This window comes from Camelina sativa, chromosome 15, assembly GCF_030686135.1.
Source record: "Camelina sativa cultivar CO46 ecotype springtype chromosome 15, ASM3068613v1".
Taxonomy (NCBI): domain Eukaryota; kingdom Viridiplantae; phylum Streptophyta; class Magnoliopsida; order Brassicales; family Brassicaceae; genus Camelina; species Camelina sativa.
The window spans coordinates 15,717,895-15,735,452 of NC_141894.1; the positions used below are offsets into that span (position 1 = coordinate 15,717,895).

General features: G+C 33.4%; 2 protein-coding genes and 1 long non-coding RNA gene across 5 annotated transcripts; 1 reads left to right on the forward strand and 2 right to left on the reverse strand.

Moving 5' to 3' along the window:
• Nucleotides 1–602: 602 nt before the first annotated feature.
• Nucleotides 603–1,747, reverse strand: LOC104746961 (uncharacterized). Of its 2 annotated transcripts, none has more exons than XM_010468519.3 (2): nucleotides 1,135–1,747; nucleotides 603–1,056 (listed from the first exon to the last, which is right to left on the reverse strand). In XM_010468519.3, exons 1-2 carry the CDS (start codon nucleotides 1,538–1,540, stop codon nucleotides 761–763), a joined length of 702 nt encoding a protein of 233 aa, XP_010466821.1. In that variant the 5' UTR covers nucleotides 1,541–1,747; the 3' UTR covers nucleotides 603–760. The 2 variants fall into 2 exon arrangements, with proteins under 2 accessions (XP_010466821.1, XP_010466822.1); XM_010468520.3 differs by having other exon boundaries at nucleotides 603–1,050; nucleotides 1,135–1,730.
• Nucleotides 1,748–3,019: 1,272 nt separating this feature from the next.
• Nucleotides 3,020–6,100, reverse strand: LOC104746962 (beta-amylase 1, chloroplastic). The gene is made up of 4 exons (XM_010468521.3): nucleotides 5,318–6,100; nucleotides 4,462–4,672; nucleotides 4,229–4,339; nucleotides 3,020–4,138 (listed from the first exon to the last, which is right to left on the reverse strand). Exons 1-4 carry the CDS (start codon nucleotides 5,908–5,910, stop codon nucleotides 3,326–3,328), a joined length of 1,728 nt encoding a protein of 575 aa, XP_010466823.2. The 5' UTR covers nucleotides 5,911–6,100; the 3' UTR covers nucleotides 3,020–3,325.
• Nucleotides 6,101–12,642: 6,542 nt separating this feature from the next.
• Nucleotides 12,643–17,057, forward strand: LOC147926698 (uncharacterized). 2 transcript variants are annotated; one of them, XR_015582805.1, is made up of 5 exons: nucleotides 12,643–13,081; nucleotides 13,251–13,373; nucleotides 16,434–16,557; nucleotides 16,644–16,777; nucleotides 16,895–17,057. It is a non-coding gene; the product is annotated as an uncharacterized LOC147926698 (long non-coding RNA). The 2 variants fall into 2 exon arrangements; XR_015582804.1 differs by lacking the exon at nucleotides 13,251–13,373 and having other exon boundaries at nucleotides 12,694–13,081.
• Nucleotides 17,058–17,558: the final 501 nt, after the last annotated feature.

Genomic DNA, 17,558 nt, shown 5'->3' on the forward strand with positions numbered 1-17,558 from the left:
CTAAGTATGGAGTATAAACTTCACTTTGTATAATTAACTTACATGTCTATATCTAAAAGAATTATTAAAAAATTTCAACTAAAAAAGAAAACTAACAAAAATACTTAGTTACATATGCTAATTTTACATGTGCGTGATCATTTAAATTTTGACATGTATCTTTGAAAACAAATATTTAGCATGGAAATTTAACTAAACATTAAATGAATGTTAAAAAGTTGCATTTCCTAATAAAATAATCAATCTTAAAAGCTAAGTCCGATTAGAGAGAAAAAGAATATTTTGGATATAATTTACCAATGAGAACCTAAAGAAAACCAAACCGGAAATCGGGTTGGTCTTCAGTCTACCACTCCGTCGGTACAGGATCGCAAAGAATGTGAGATGTCCAAGATCAAAGGAACCAGGGTAAGAATCAACATTTCTAATTCAACCAGGGTAAGAATCAACATTTCTAATTGGAACTATAAGGTGTTTGAGCTATAATGAAATGGTTCATGATCACAACTGTGAAATAATTGCATCAAGAGCGTATCGTACTAAAACAAAAACCAAAAACAAAAATGATTTAATTTGTGAAAAATCTTTGATGGGTCATGTGCTTTTTGAACTCATATAGTGATATGATTTTACTATATTCCCAATATATTTTTTTTGGTAAAACAACCAAAAGAGAAATAAATAATAATATGACATTGTGGATCAAGATTCTCTGACTGATATGACTGTTCTTGCAAAAGACTATTTGACAAAAAGAGTTTTATGTACATTTGACACATTTGGTCTTCAATATCAACAGATTCATGGATGCTAAGGATCCTGTCCTCTTCTTCTTCTTCTTTTTGCTTCCAAGAATCTTCAAACTCTGTCTCAATATGTCAATCTCTCTTTCTTTCTCGTACTTTTGTCTATCCATCAAACTTATTTTCTCTTTTAGTGTCTCAATTGTCTCTTCTTTAACTCTAACTTCATCTCTCAATACTTCCACAGTCTTCGCTTCTGTTTCTTCCTCTTCTTTTTCTTCCTTCCCAAGTTTCATTTGCATTATTGCTTCTCCTACCAAAAAAATGACACTTTAAGGATCCATATTTTTTTCTCACATTAAGTTGAAATGAGTTGAGTTTTTTTTTTTACCAGAGGAAGAAGTAGTGTGGATAATGAGATGATCAAGCTCGTTCTTGATAGCTAAATAGAGTTGTTTCCATTTCTCAACGGCTTCATCTCTCACTGCTCTCTCTACACACATCTCCTCAACAACCCACTTCCAATATTCTCTTTCCTCTGTGGTTGTTGTTGTTGTTGTCTTTGCTTCCTCTCTCTCCTCAAGTTTCTCCCTTAGTCTCCTCACTTCCTCTCTCAGCTTCTTCCTCTCTTTCCTCCACTCTCTCTCCGCCTCTTTAAGCTGAGCATACATCACCTTCTCTCTCTCATCTCTCTCTTTAACCATGGGTCTTCTTGATCCTCTGTTTTTCTCTTTCGACGTCTCCTTCACACTTTTCATACTTTTTCCGCTCACTTTCTTGCTTGTGCATCCACCCATATCTAATCTTGTGAATGTATCTTCTTCTTCTTCGATCTTTCTTTTTTCCTTTTATAACATGGAATAAGAATATTTTAACAAAGGAGTATCTCACTTTTTTTTTCTCTGAAACCTATGTTGTTGTCTTATTTATTGATGTAGAGAGGCTCTCCTTCATTCAATGAAGAGAAGTCATAATTGTGAATGAGTTAGCTCCACTAGTACTACACTACCATTTATATATGGCCCCTTCTAAAAAGAGCATCTCAAATCTGTAATAAATATCTCTAGCTTTGTTTTTTCACTCACTCACATGTGTAACACACTACAGTAAAAAGGTAAATTAAAGATTGGTAGAATGGAATAAATTAAAAGGGAAGTGGGTGATATGGGAGATGTCAGAAGGGAAGGTGGAGAATTGTGTTAGAAGATTAGGTTTAAGGACATGGAAAACTACAAGACTATATTCTCATCCATTACCACAATTAATGGTGTGGGCTTTCATTGTTTTTCACATGGTCCATGACCATCATCAACTATTTGGACCCATCCCTCTCTCTATGTTATATATTATATACTCTATAAGACTATAACTCTATAGTTACTATTTTCATTTCATATTAGTAATCAGTTTCCAGAGTCACAAGTCCCCAAATAATAGATAATATGTGGGTAGATGTCACATTAGGAGGGGAATAGAGAGACCTGTTTTTGAGTGGCTCAAGGGTCAAATTAATCATATAGAGAAAGAGACAAAAGTAAGACTGTTCTCTAATCACAAATCTTATTCATACTGAATAGTTTATGTTTTTAGGTTTTACAGCCACATAATCAATTAAAAAGATTAGATTGGTCCCACGATTTTTGTTTGTGAGAATGAGAATTTAGTAATATGTGTTTGGCTGGTTTAAGCTGTAACTTCACGTGAACTTCCCTATTAATCCGGCTCCTCTGTCCTTAATTATTTCTTTGTTTCATCTAATCTTCTCTACTATTTTTTAGAAGAAACATCCATCACTACTTGTGTTTTGGTCTCCCTAATTTGGTCGTTCTTTTGCATCTTTTGGTGAAAACATTGATAAAGCTTCTTAGTTAATGGTTTACCTTGAGTTAATTATAAAGGCACGGTAAATGGTGTTTTTGGTCAGCAAGTTTTGAGATTGAGATTAATGAAGGCCATAAGCTACCTGGTGTGTAGTAAGTAGTAACTATTGTTTCCAACTAGTTTCGGGAGTAATGTTGTTTAGGCATTAAGCAAATACTTTCTTACCCAAATGTACAATCCAAATGACCCACACCCACACATAATGTTTGTAAGTGGACAATGCCAAGTTTGGGATTCGCTATTACCTATGTGGATTTTGGTAGCTAGTTTACGGTCTAAGTTCTTATATTTTACATCCTCCAATGAATTAAACTCATATGATGGTTGACCAAGCAATTATACGAACAGTGCTAAAGTACACAACAAATCAAAACTAAGGCACATCTTTGCAACTATTGTAATAAATTTTACATTACGATATATCATTCATTCATAGTATTATATATTGAAGAAATGTTATTTCTTTCTCCCTCCGTTGAAGAGTATATACATCTTTTAGCATATATTAAAAGTAGTAGAATGAATGCCACAACCTGACCGGAAAAATACCAGAGCTGTGGCATACATTTTGATTTTACTAACAATACATACACAAACTCCAACAAGCCTAAACATCTTTTCGGCATCATCATAGAACTATTCCATTATTAGGGATCGCATACAGACATAAACCATCGAACCATGCCACAATCTCTGTCTCTCTAGTGAGTGAGAGCCACTGCAGCTTCTTGAACCAGCGGCTGAGTAACGTGCACAAAATGCTCAGCTTCACGCTCAACTTCTTCCCAACACCTATGAGAGTCTCTTCTTTCGCCCATTTTCTTCACAAACGCTACAAATTTTCCCCAGTTATTTGCCTGAAACAACTCCGGGTTCATCCTTAGGTAAGTAAATGCACACATCTCTCGGTTTTCTCCCTCGCTGTTCTGATCGAAGCTCAGCGCTGTGGCCTTGAGGATCTGCTCGTGCGCATAGTCATCATACCTAGGCAATGCGTTTTCACCAGCTAGAGGAACTTCTGCGGCCAGAGTGGCTAGAGCCACCTGGTTAACTAGCTTCTCTGGTGCACAAAGCGCGTCTTGAGGCTGTTCGTGGTCCCTCATCTCGATACATGTGAAGTTGAATATGGCGTTGTGCCTGGCTAACATTTGGGCGATCGGTAGGTACCCATCTCTGAACCTTGTGTTGTAGTATCCCGCTGTGAGCTCAGGGGCGTGAGAACGGGTCCCGTAGTGCCAGTGGATTCCAGCGACTTTGACTGATATTTTGACACCCGTACTTTCGAATATCGATTTGGCTGATGAAAGAATCCGCTCACCATGATCTAGCAGCATCTGAGAGTACCATGAGAGGAAGAACTCTCCGTACTCTGTGTTCCAACCACCATCTTCTTTTTTGAAGAACTGAGTGTCTTCTGGCCAGTTGTTGTAGTGACCAGCATCGGTTGGACCAGTACTGCCCCACTCTGGCTTCCCATAAGCCTCAGCTGCTGCTTTCAAGCTGCTTAACGAGTACTGTATCAATCAAAGCAAGTAAACCAAATTAGTATGACTTTCTTTGCAAAATGAATCAGAGGCTATCCATATGTGATTTGCGGTAATTACCTTATCATAGCACTGGAAGGCTCCAATCCCTGGGAACTTCCATGTCCCTTCTTGCTCAGGGTACGAAGGGTAACGCAGCTCTCCTGCAGGTCCCATTCCCACTTGGATTTCCTGAAAAAATGAATTCAATCCAAACTCAGACTTCTAACCAAAACATTGTTGAGGAACAAAGAGAGTCAAAGAAGCATGTTCTAAAATGAAACACGAAACGGAGAAAAAAATCTAAAACATACCACAATGGTGTCTCCAAGAAGATGCTTGAAGTTGTCTCTGAAAGCACGCATGAAATCCCCATAGCACTGCACGGGAGTTCTACCTTTAAGAACCGGGAGTGTATCAGCGCCAAGTGATACATACTCATGGTTCCTTCTTCCCCACTGATCAGTGTATGCAAGCTCTGGGTCCTTGTCAACCTCTTCAATAACCCACTGAGGCAGAGGAATACTGCAGAAGAAAAATAATTCCCAATTAGAACCCAACGTTTCATTAGTGAATGATACGACAATGACTTATTTACTCTTAATATGAAGTAACTCTATATTGAAGACATAAAAATAAGTCACTGGTCCATATAAAAGAAACGTCTTGACTACAAAATCCATCATTTGTAATCAATCTTGAAAGAGACATAAGATGGGATGATGAGAAAGAAAAAACAAAAAAGACCCGAAAAGAGTATAGAGTTTCGTAAAGAGAAAACAACAGAGAAAAAGACGAAATGTTTAATTTGAGACGCTCACGTAACAAAGAAAAAAAAAGATGTGGCTCTTAAACTCTTGAAACTATCACTTTCTTCTTGAACATTGTATCATCACGTGTCACAGCAATTTTCCGTACACGTTACTCCATCAATCAATTAAAAAAGAAAATGGAACATTTTTGTGCCTACACAAACTTAAATCACAATCTGCAAAAAATGTAAGCCTCAATTCTAAAACTTCCTCAAGACTCTCTCTGATCAAACTAAACATTCACAGAACCAATGTTATATCGAACCTGCCTAGCCTAAAATCCCCAATCCTAACTATCACTAAAATGTTTAACAATAATACTAAAGAGATTGAATAAGAGAAAGAGAGAGATACGTACGTTACAGAGTCACCAACGTTACCACCACACTGATGAAACGACATAACAGCTTGAACCTTAAGCCCAAGCTTCTTAGCCATCTCAAGCAACTCATTATAACCACCCCAATTATAAGTACCAGGAGACTCCTTCTCAACCAAACCCCACCACACATCAATCATAATCCCTTCAACACCAGCACTCTTCAACGCCTGCAAACTCGCTTTCATCGCTTTCCTCCGATTCACCGTATTCCCCATCGTAACACTATCAAGCGGCATCATAACAAACACAGGAACACCTCCTCCTTCTCTCTTCTCCCCAATTCCTCCTTCCTTATACGATCTCTGTTCCTCGATGGTCTCAACTCCGCTCTCCACCGCGTAAGCTTTACACGCCACCGACAGATCCGCACGCGTCGCGCCTAAAACAGGACTCCTCGGAGGCGATGGATCTGTCCCGTGAGACTTGTAGTTTCGATTCATCGGTTTTGAGGACATCATCATCCTCGCCGATGGTGGTGAAACAGATAATATCGACGAATCGGTCATTTCGCCGGATTTGATCGGAGTTCCGGCGAGTACTCCGAGCTGATGCGATATATTAAGCGCCATTTTTTTTCTCACTCTCTATTACGAAGTCTATCGTTTGAATATTCGAATTGAAATTTTTTTTGAGATTTGTTGTTGTTTTTGTTTCGTGTGCGACGGAAGAGATCTGAGAAGATGAAGAAAGGGGGGAGATATTTATAGGGGAGAAAAGCATTAAAAAAAAGGATAAGATTATAATAATATATCTGGTAATTTAAAATAGGTGATCGAGTGACACGTGTAAAAACGTATGATGTGGATAAAGATACGGTTGAGATCTTTTTTAGAGTTAGAAGAATTTGGACGGTGGGGTTAGCTGTGCGCGTGATCTTTTTCAAGCAGACGCGCTTTTTAGCCTCATGTTATTTTTTGTGGTTACCAAAAAATAAATATTTGTTATTGTTATGGATATTGTAATGATATTAAATAAATAAAAGGATGACTTTATTTTTGTAATCACGGGTTTATTAGGTGAAGAAGAGGTTAGATTACACTTTTTTTCTTAACAAAGCGAAACGGGGATAGTGATAGTAGTGTTGGTTCTATAACGTTCTGTTTCACGAAACGTATATGTTTTCATTTTGTTTACTTTTGTAAATGTATAAATATAGATGGAAATAACAAATATTATTAATTTTTTTTTAAGCATATATGAATACGTGGTTAAGGTAATTTAATGAGCCAAAAATGATTGTTTATCAACTGCCTAATTAAAATGCGAAGTAATCCGGTCTTCTTTCTCAGTTTAAGGTTGTAGTACGTACAGTTTAATTTGTAGTTTTATAATTTATAAAAAATCTGAAATTTCTACTGACATATACCACATTAAAAATAAGGTAATATTAGTAACTACAATGAAATCGAAAAGAAATTAAGAAAATATCATTGTGTCAGAAAATTAAGGTAACTATCATTTGTAAGAGAAGGAAAAATTCAAAAGTGCTCTTAAACAAACGACAAAAGTACAATAACGTTTTGCTATTTGTGGAAAAAACATATCAATTAATAAAAATATCAGTATATACTAAAAGAAAAAGCGTATCATTTATAAAAACAATATGTTTTTACATTAAAAATCGTGTTTTCAAAAGAAATCACACGTAATCCTACTATATTAATTGGGAAGTACAAATATGAAACTAACTTTAAAATGTGTAAAAATTACATTTAATTGCCATTAGAAAAACTTAATTAAAATTAATTAATTAAATAAATAAATATAATTAATTAAAAACGGAAATTGGGAACACATTAAATAAAATATATTGTAGAAAAGTTAAAAAAAAAAAAAAAACTATTAGAATCAAAAGTAATTCATACTTAAAACAAAATTAACAGCTAAGATTTTAAAAATCTAATCGAATAAAATCTATATAACCACAAATTTTATCAAAAAACTTTTCCAGCACGGGTTAAAATTTTTATCAAAAATCTAATCAAATAAAATATATATATGGCTTAGATTTTGAAAATTAATAAATAAAAGATGAAATATATAGATATAATATCTTATCTATTTTAAAAAATTATATTTTTCTTTTAGCCACCATTCTTTAGAAAAATAAAACTAAGTTGAGATTTAAATATATTCAACGCTTGAAGGTGCTTATTACAGACAAGAAAAGGAAGCCACATTAAAAAAAAAAAAAACAATGAATGTTGTTTTCAAAGAGGTTTTTAAGAACATTCACTAACTATATTTAGTTTCTTTTTTTATATGTCAGTTATATCTTTTTACTTACTTCACAACTATAGCAAGAATTGCGTTTAATTGACAAAGGTTTAAACATTTTTATTAATTATATGCAAATGTTTTATTGACAGGTTTTCAATAAACATTTATAAAATACTAAAATTTTAATATAAGCAAAACGAATTTTTAATCACAAACCATTATAAATAACATAATAACAAAATAAATTTATATAAAAAAAGCTCAGCCCGCGGTTTTCTGCGGATTAGTACCTAGTCTTAATAAATAACGTGTAACTTAAGAAAATAAATTATTAATGAAAGAGATATTATGTTATCACCTGTAATTTGATAAAGTAGCGTGTTACAAAAGAAAATGTCATGAATTAAATAAAAAAAAACACGACGATGGAGATTCCAACATAAATTGAAATTCAAAGAGATAAAGTGAGATATTTTCTGCAATTTGAAAGAGAGAAACAGAAAAGAAGCAAGAAGCAAGAAAAGTAAGAATTGATGTTGTCTAATGTGTTTATAACAGAAGAAATAATGATATCTCATGGTGAGAAGAGAACACCAATGGGGATGTAGGAGGAGAAGAAACCGAAGAAGAAAGAGGGAGAAGAAGAATAAGACAAATTTTGGTAATTTTATTATCTTTTTGACAAAAGTACGGTAAACAAATGGTAGTTTCTTAATTATTTTTCATTCTTTTGTGTTATCTACTGTATATTCTCTTAAAATTAATTATTTTTGTTAAACCGTCAAAATAGAAAAATATTTTTAGAAATTAGAACCTTGAATGCTTTGCACAAGCCTTACTTTTGCGGAGGCTTTTGGTTTTGGTGTAAAGTGAAGGGGGTGAGTTACGTAATGGAATGGAAATAATATTTTAATACGTATATACAACTTTGAGTGAAAAATAAGTTAGACTCTACAACGGATACTTTAGTTGTGAAAAACATCACTTGCACGAAATAGATGCATGCTTAGTGAAGCATGGTAGAGATGGTAAAACTGTTTGGGATTTATTACTCCTCATGGTCACATGTAACTATGTAAGTGTGACAATGTGATCACTTGAAGTCTTGAACAATATAATATAATCCACTCAAGTCATATATAATCATACTATACCTGGTAAATTTTGTTGTATAAAATATTCTCAGCAAGATTGATGCATCAAAACTTTTATAGTCCAAAATCTTTTCATGATCTTTCATCTTTAGAACTTTGACATGAAGTCTCACGCAGTCCGCTTCAAGTTTTAACGCAAAATATATATATTTGTTTTCATTGAATTTTTCATGTGCCACCAGCTTCGTGTGTTTCGTGATTATTTGTTTAAAAAGGTAAAATATTCTAAGCTTAAAACATACCGATTTGATGCAATTCCAGCAAACACACCATTACACGCGAAGTAGGAAAAAATATCAAAAAATATGAAGAAAATATTAGTTGTTCTATCACGGATAAGAGAAGCAGAGAAGGATACAACATAATTTGTAAGAACTGAAACCTTTTTTTTAGTAAGTATAGTTCCTTTCAAAATGATTTGTCACCATTCAATTCCATCATCACTTACATTGTTGTTGGTACTTAATTTAGTGACATACGACTGGAAAACTTTTTTTATATGTTGATTTTTCAAGTTTACAATCCAATTAAACATGTGAGAAAAAGAAATGAATCGAATACCTTAGTCTATAAGGAACAACAAAGTACTACTGCTAGCACAGTTAATCTAGATTATAGACCAATCAACAAAAAAAAGATGCCTTGATCTAAAAGAAATACATAGTAACAATAAAAATTCAGTGAATATTAATTCTAAACGAATTTGTCATGAAATCATCTATATAATTACTAAACTTTAGAATTTAGAGGAGGCCATATATCATATACTATCATTATCCTACTATATTAATTGAGAAGTACAAATATGAAATTAACATTAGAATGTGTAAGAAATTACAATGAAATGCCATTAGAAATAGTTCAAACAAGGATAAAATCATTAAGGGTACTAAAGATAATTAGTAATCTAATTAAAAATATTAATTGGCGTAAAACAAAAAATCAGTGCAACTAAATACCGATATACTTGCACCTAAAATAAGACATCATTATAGTTTCTCTCTCATACTCTTTCTCTCCCATCTACACGAAGGTGAAAAAAACAATAAGATGAAAAATCCCATCAATGACACAATCTATAGGTAATTATGATTTGATATCTTACTATATTAATTGGGAAGTACAAATATAAAACTAACCTTAAAATGTGTAAAAAATTACATTCAATCGCCATTAGAAAAACTTAATTAAGATTAAATAATTAATTAAATAAATATTTTTAATTAAAAAACGAAAATAGGGGAAACATCAAATAAAATAAATTGTAGAAAAAAAAAAACTGTTAGAATCAAAACTAATTTGTAATTTATATCTTTTTACTTAATTCACAACTATAACAAAGATTTAACAAAGGTTTAAATAATTTTATTCATTACAAGCAAATGTTTTATTGACAGGTTTTCAATAAACATTTTTAAAATACAAAAATTATCATATAAGCAACAAATTTTTTAATCACAAACCATTATAAATAACATAATAACAAAATAAATTATTGCAAATTTTCATCAAAAAAAAGTTCAGCCCGCGGTTATAGCCGCTAGCACACAATAAATCAAGGTTATAGACGAATCAACATAAAAGATGAGTTAATCTAAAAGATAGTAACACTCAAAAATTCAATGAATATATATTAACTCTAAAAGAATTTACAAATGGATATGTTTTTTAAAACATAAATCATCTTTCTATTAGTATACTTTAAAACATAAATCCTAGAAGATACTCAACTGCTCTCGGATCTGACATCAAGAGTTCTTTGAAAGTCTGGTTACCAATTCCTTCTTCTGACTATGGCTAGATTTCAATCCAAAGAGGAAGAAAGAAGAACTACAACTAAAACAGTCGTCTATAAATGAATAATTATATACAATAAAATTTTATTTTATTTATATAAAACAGTTATAAAAAAAACAGATTCACAAGAAAGAAAACCAATATGAAGAGTAGGGACATGTACTTATTATGTGCCAAATTTGAATATTTATGTTTTAAAATGCATAATTATATACAATAAAATATATTTTTAATTTTAATTTATAATAGTTCAACCTGATATTTTTCAAAGACATAATAAATATTTACCAGATCAAAAAAACCTATTAAATTATGATAAATAATATAATAACGTATGAATTACACAATAATATCATCTCTACCAGATTTTTTTGATGCCAAACTCTCGTTTATGTCGAATATTATGTATAAGCACATCGATAGAGATGTCATAATGTTGGCCATTGATTGTATTATATTGAGCATTTTGAGCATTTTAACTATATTTTGATCATTTTCTATATTAATTAAAATCTATTTATTAATTTATTGTTTAACATATATGATAAGATACATAATTTTTCTTGAATAAATGAATAATATTCAAAGAAAATATAGTTTCTATCATGGATAAGAGAAGGAGAGAAGGATACAACATAATTTTTAAGAACTGAAACCTTTTTTTTAGTAACTAGAGTTCCTTTCAAAATGAGAAACTATCTTAAAATGATTTGTCACTATTCAATTCCATCATCACTTACATTGTTCTTGGTACTTAATTTAGTGACATACGACTGGATTTTTTTTATATATGTTGATTTTCCAAGTTACAATCCAATTAAACATGTGAAAAAGAAATGAATCGAATACCTTAGTCTATAAGGAACAACAAGTACTACTGCTAGCACAGTTAATCTAGATTATAGACCAATCAACAAAAAAAAGATGCCATGAATATTAATCTAAAAAAAAAGAAATTGTCAGTTAATCTAAAAGAAATATATAGTAACAATAAAAATTCAGTGAATATTAATTCTAAACGAATTTGTCATGAAATCATCTATATAATTACTAAACTTTAGAATTTAGAGGATGCCATATATCATCTGCTCAATTCGAATACTATCATTATCCTACTATATTAATTGAAATGTATAAATATGAAATTAACATTAGAATGTGTAAGAAATTACAATGAAATGCCATTAGAAATAGTTCAAACAAGGATAAAATCATTAAGGGTACTAAAGATAATTAGTAATCTAATTAAAAATATTAATTGGCGTAAAACAAAAAATCAGTGCAACTAAATACCGATATACTTGCACCTAAAATAAGACATCATTATAGTTTCTCTCTCATACTCTTTCTCTCCCATTTACACGAAGGTGAGAAAAACAATAAGATGAAAAATCCCATCAATGACACAATCTATAGGTAATTATTATTTGATATTATCATTAGAAAAGGTTTTGAGAGATCAATTCAAACAAGCATAACCACTAGAATATATCTCTTGCTATGATTTATCAGCCTCTTCAAGTGGTATATGTAATTTCCACATAACTTCACTTCTTTAATTAATTGTAAATGAATCACTCTGTTCATGTCATTTTAAAATGTAGATGATTTCAGAAGATTATGGTGAGCAAGTTTTCGATTGTAGTAGTTAAGAAGAATGAACTAAACAACATTACATAATTCTGTAAAAAAACATTCTTAAAATACAAATTAATTATATATAAGCAAACAGAATTTATAATCACAAAAAATTATTAATAACATAACAATAACAAAAATTATTACAAAAATGTATATCAAATAAAAAGTTCAACCTGTAGTCTACCGCAGGTTAATACCTAGTAATATAGTAACTTTGAGAAACCCAAATTAATTTAACTGTTTTATATAGTATTAGTTTACAAACTTGGATAGAATATTAACTTCTTCTTTGAAAACAATGTTTTGATTTTTCTTCTCTACAAAAATATTGATAATTCTCTTTTGTGAGTACTTGATTCAGCTCATGTCCATCAAAGGTTATAAGCAATATCTTAAGAGTTGCTTAAGTTAAAAAATAAATCATATTAATGAAAAAAAAACAAATTTACCTTAGTGATCAATCCTTATGTTAGATGTTTCTAATTCCCTAAGGATCGAGGTTGTGTCGACATCTGATTGGCTGGGGAGAAAATGATTTTTCTTTTTCTTTTTTCTTAGTCTCGTTTGCGCTGCTCTCTCTCTCTCTCTCTTTCTCAGTTTGCAATTCAGATAGAGAATGGTTTGGATTGGCTTCGATTTCTCCGGTTTCTTCTTCTATCATCTTTGGTTCTGCTCTCATCTCTCCCTTCTACAATCACCACCGGTAATATCGTTCATCAAGACGATTCTGAACCACGTTGATCGAAAACAGAGTTCCGAAACTGGAGGTCGGCGACGGAGAAAACAAAACTCTTATCTAAAAATCCCGCTGGTGTTTCAAATTTGAAGGGTTTTTGTTCGGTATTGTAGTTTTGGATGGAAGATAGTGTGGTTGATGATGTTATAAAGAGGTTACTGGGAGCGAAAGAGGCTCCTATCAAGATTTGCGGTATTCATTTATCCGAACCACAAGTCTTTACAATTTTGTTATTTGATTTGCTTAGATTACGTTTGATTATTAAAACCGGTTTCGATGTTGATTAGCTAATTAGAACTGTTGAAATTATTAATTTAGAGGAATTTTTACTATGATGATTGGTCAAACTTGTGTTTCTTAGATAGGAGAGCTTGGTTAGTTTTGTAAAAAATGCGTATGAATCTGCTGCTTTGTGTGGGGATTGAGTTTCTGGTGAGCGTAGTACCAAAGCTCAAGTCACTCTTAGCCCAATTCTCTCAAACAGGTTATTCTCTTTTTGTTCTTATGTATATATATCCCTCGATGAATATAGTTCTCTGTCTGTTTACAAGTTTGTGTTTTGTCTGAGTTCTTGTATCTGCTTGTGTTTATTATATCTACAGATACTTGTTTGATAGTTCATGTATTAATTGTTATCTAGTATTAGTTTTATGAGATTAGGTATATAGATGATTGAGTACAAACTTGTAAATCGATTTTGAAGAAGAAGCTGAGGACGGCTGTGGATATTGAGGATGTTAGGAGAGAAGTTGAGATCATGAGGCATATGCCTGTTCATCCTAATGTTGTTACTTTGAAAGAGACTTATGAAGATGAGCATGCTGTTCATTTGGTTACGGAGCTTTGTGAAGGTGGTGAGTTGTTTGATAGGATTGTTGCTAGAGAGCTGTGTGATGTCTTGCAGTCTTGGTTGAAGCTCTAGTGTGAATCTTATTGTTAGGTTTATGATATCGCTAACTCCAATTGCACAACTAACCGATTACAACTAACTGATAAGAACCGAGAGAGACTAGCACATCACTAGCTCAGCTCCCAACACACCATAAGAGAGAGACTAGCACATCACTAGCTCAGCTCTCCAAACACAAGCACATCGCTTGATCACATTCACAATATTCAACATAATCCTCCCTCGACACTCCTCTCCCTTATTTATACTTCAGATACTTCTTAACTGTAAACCCTCTAAGAGAATTAGAGCTTCTCTTCAACCATAGCCACTCATTAGCCACGTCACCACTCTCTTCTTAGGTTGAATCACTAGACCAACCTTATCAATACTCCCCCCATTTAGACAAGCTTGTCCTCAAGCTTTAAGAGAGAAAATTGCAGTAGCAAGTCACAAATATTGGTCCCTATGATCTCATGAACAGATTAATCTCTCCACCAGATGAAAACACGGCAAGGACACTATCAGATTGAGTCTAAACTCGCTGGTAGTTCTGCTAGAAGCATATGCGCTCATTTCCTTTGACAGTGATGTTGCTTGTTTCTCAATTTCTTGTTTATACTTGAACATCCAAGTTTTGGGAACCCTTCTCTGTTTCTGCATTTTTTGTAGATGAATTTGCAGCATACTCTTGTTGGCTAAACCCAGATTTTCCTCGGCTAGTATATGTTGATTCAAAGAAATTCCTTCAACAGCTTTGTTCCCAGGTAGTGGAAAAAAAACTCCCTGTTCATAATTGTGAATCTCCATTCTCAATTCTGCCCAATAGCCCGCTATATAGCATTGCAAAAGTGTCTCCACAAAGCGACCAGAATTCCATTCATGGAATAAAAGAGGTGAAGGATCAGAATGTTGTTGAATCAACAAACCATGTTGAACCTGAAACAGTAAAATCAGTAGCTGCAGTTCCTTATTTCTCCACCTATGCTTAACTTGGAAGTTAGACACCATCACATCTATTGCTTGTCCTGTGGCAGCCTCTCCATTACTTCCTCCATTGAGAGCTAGCTTGTCCTCAAGCTTGTAATGAGGAAACTGAAACTCTACTGCAACCTCCTTTTGCTTAGTTACAAGAGAAATGTGATGGATGAGTGGAACGTTGACATCAAGGAGTTGCTGCAGCGCTATCTCATCAATACTAACATGTAGTATAGATTTAACATCAATATCTCGAAAACCTTTCTTTGATTCCTTGGTAGAAACAAAAGAGAGCTCCGTACCACAATGCAAAAGCTGTTTCACGATTTGTTGAGTATGAGTTAATAAAGGATCTTGTACATTTTGTTCACCATTCAGCTTCATAACAACGTCATTTGGAACAGTTTCTCCCAAGAAGAAAGAGGTTTCTGAAAGGTTCCACGTTTTATCATTACTAGTGGCAGTATGAGCTGCAACAACTAAAGCTAGAACATGAGCTGCAATAGCTTGGAAACTGCCCTCAGATTTCCTTTCAAACAAGAACATGGGCTTCAGACCACCATGGAAAAGCTGTTTCATGCCTACTGGATCATACAACATCCTCATTTTAGACATCACCCTTGACATGTGAGCTTGCTTTTTCAGTCTCAGGTTCTGAAATCTTCTCTTCTTCCCCACTAAACAAATGTTATGATCCAGCTGTGATCTCTTGGTCGACATAACCATGTTTTTGAACTTAAATTTCCATGTCTTAGGAGACAAACTCAGCTTCTTCTTTTTCTGAAGTCTATGGCTTGTAGGGAACAATCCATCAAACACCTTATGTGCATTTTTCTTGTTCTTAACACATTCAAAACCAGATTGTGGATATTCCCGATTTCTCCACACAGTTTCAGATGGCCATTCCCCCAAAACAGTCAATGGTTCATTGCAAAATTTAAGGCTAGGTTCCAATTCTGAATTCGATACCTTAGGTTGTGCAACACCATCAGCCTCCATGTTTGATTCATTTGTCTCCGCTTCAAGCTCTGAAATCGATTCTGCATCTTGAACGGATGATTCTGTTGGAACCGGTTCATGAACACAAAACGATTCGACCTCATATGAAGAACAATTCTTCACCGGAGCAAAACGAGCCAACATTCTTTGCTCAAAGGCAGGCCAATCGCTAAACGTCAATGTCGACATCTCCCGAAGATACCATTTCAACGCAGCTCCTTCTAGACTCAAACACACGAGATCACGCTTATCTTCATCTGTAAAACGGCCAACACTGAAAAACTCCGCCACCGTCGAAAGCCACAGGGACGGATTAGTTCCGTCAAACATCGGAAACTCCATAGTCTTCATCTTCGCTGATCTCATCGCCATGGAATCGAGCTGTTTCCGCAAATCTTCCACAGCATTATGAATCATCTCCAATTCATTCTTCCCAGCATCATGATTCATCATTGCGTTAGATCCGATCAGTTTCACCGCACCAATGTTAGGTGATCATTGCCATTGTTGCTGATTCTTTGTTTCAGCTTTTTGGAAATTATTGATATGTAGCATTGCTTTTAAGGGCATAATTTGCTGCAAAAGGATTCAAAAATCATTTCTTTTCATGTAAATTAAGAGTCTTTAGGAGTGATTTTAGATGTGAGATTAATGAGTTTCCAATGTGTCTTTTTCCAGGTGTGTCACAAGCATGGGGTAATGCATAGGGACCTGAAACCAGAGAACTTCTTGTTTGGAAACAAAAAGGAGACTGCACCTCTCAAGGCGATTGATTTTGGTCTCTCTGTTTTCTTTAAACCAGGTAATGTGGCTTTGGTGCTCTATAAAAACGTTATCACTCTGAGGTTTGGTAAAAGATCGAAACTCACACCATTGTTTTCCTTGCAGGAGAGAGGTTTAACGAAATCGTTGGTAGTCCCGTCTTACAGCTCAGCAAGTGCTAGGTACAGAATGCAAAGACAGTGAGAGCAAGGCTGAAGCATTTCACCGTCATGAACAAGCTCAAGAAACGAGCACTCAGGGTAAAATACATATCCTTTATGAACTATCCGAACATATACCATTACTTTTCAATGCCGGTTTTGACAGTATTTAAAATGCAATGTACTGAGCTGTCGATGGCTTTCTTTTTTTTGCAGGGAGATATCGATAGAGATGGATATTTTTAAATTTTTAAAAGTATAAATGTGTTATAAATTTAAACAAAATACCATAGTAATTTACAATTACAAACAAAAATATTTTTAAGAACCTCAAATTTAACAACCTTCAATGGACCTATGAAATATTAAAGTTTCTTAAGAAGTTCTTAATTTCACTTTTTTTCAAAATTAAGAATAAAATTTGCTTTAAGATACTTTCATTAAATTCCTTGATGGAGAAGCTCTAGGAAGCTTAGACATCCATGGAAAATGAAAAGGAAGGAGAAAATGTCGACCACATATTAACAAAAAACACACGGACACGAAAAAGAATGCACGTACAAACAATTGTTGAATGGTGGTGCACCGATATTGAAGTTTATTTTGTGATGTGGAGTGGCAAGTTCCCACATTTTTGGGATTACTTTTTTCCTGACTTTTATTAATCAAAATCTGAAGGCTGAGAGTGAACAATTTTGGTCAACATAGTTACCATAAACGTATGTAACCAGAGTAAGCAATTAATCATTAAGCTCAACTAATAATGAAAGCATCATTCCTGTTACTGCCACTTTTTTTTTTTTTTTTGAACTAATCCTGTTACTGCCACTTATCAAGCATTTTCGAACAATGTGACAACCATAACTATGCATGGATAGAG

Excerpts from the sequence above, each read along its gene's own strand:
- LOC104746961 (XM_010468519.3), bottom strand. The coding sequence starts at position 1,540 with ATGGGTGGATGCACAAGCAAGAAAGTGAGCGGAAAAAGTATGAAAAGT. Across the intron at positions 1,057-1,134 it reads CCACACTACTTCTTCCTCTG|GAGAAGCAATAATGCAAATG; the intron begins GTAAAAAAAAAA and ends TTTTTTTGGTAG.
- LOC104746962 (XM_010468521.3), bottom strand. The coding sequence starts at position 5,910 with ATGGCGCTTAATATATCGCATCAGCTCGGAGTACTCGCCGGAACTCCG. Across the intron at positions 4,340-4,461 it reads TTCTTGGAGACACCATTGTG|GAAATCCAAGTGGGAATGGG; the intron begins GTATGTTTTAGA and ends TCATTTTTTCAG. Across the intron at positions 4,139-4,228 it reads CCTTCCAGTGCTATGATAAG|TACTCGTTAAGCAGCTTGAA; the intron begins GTAATTACCGCA and ends TGATTGATACAG.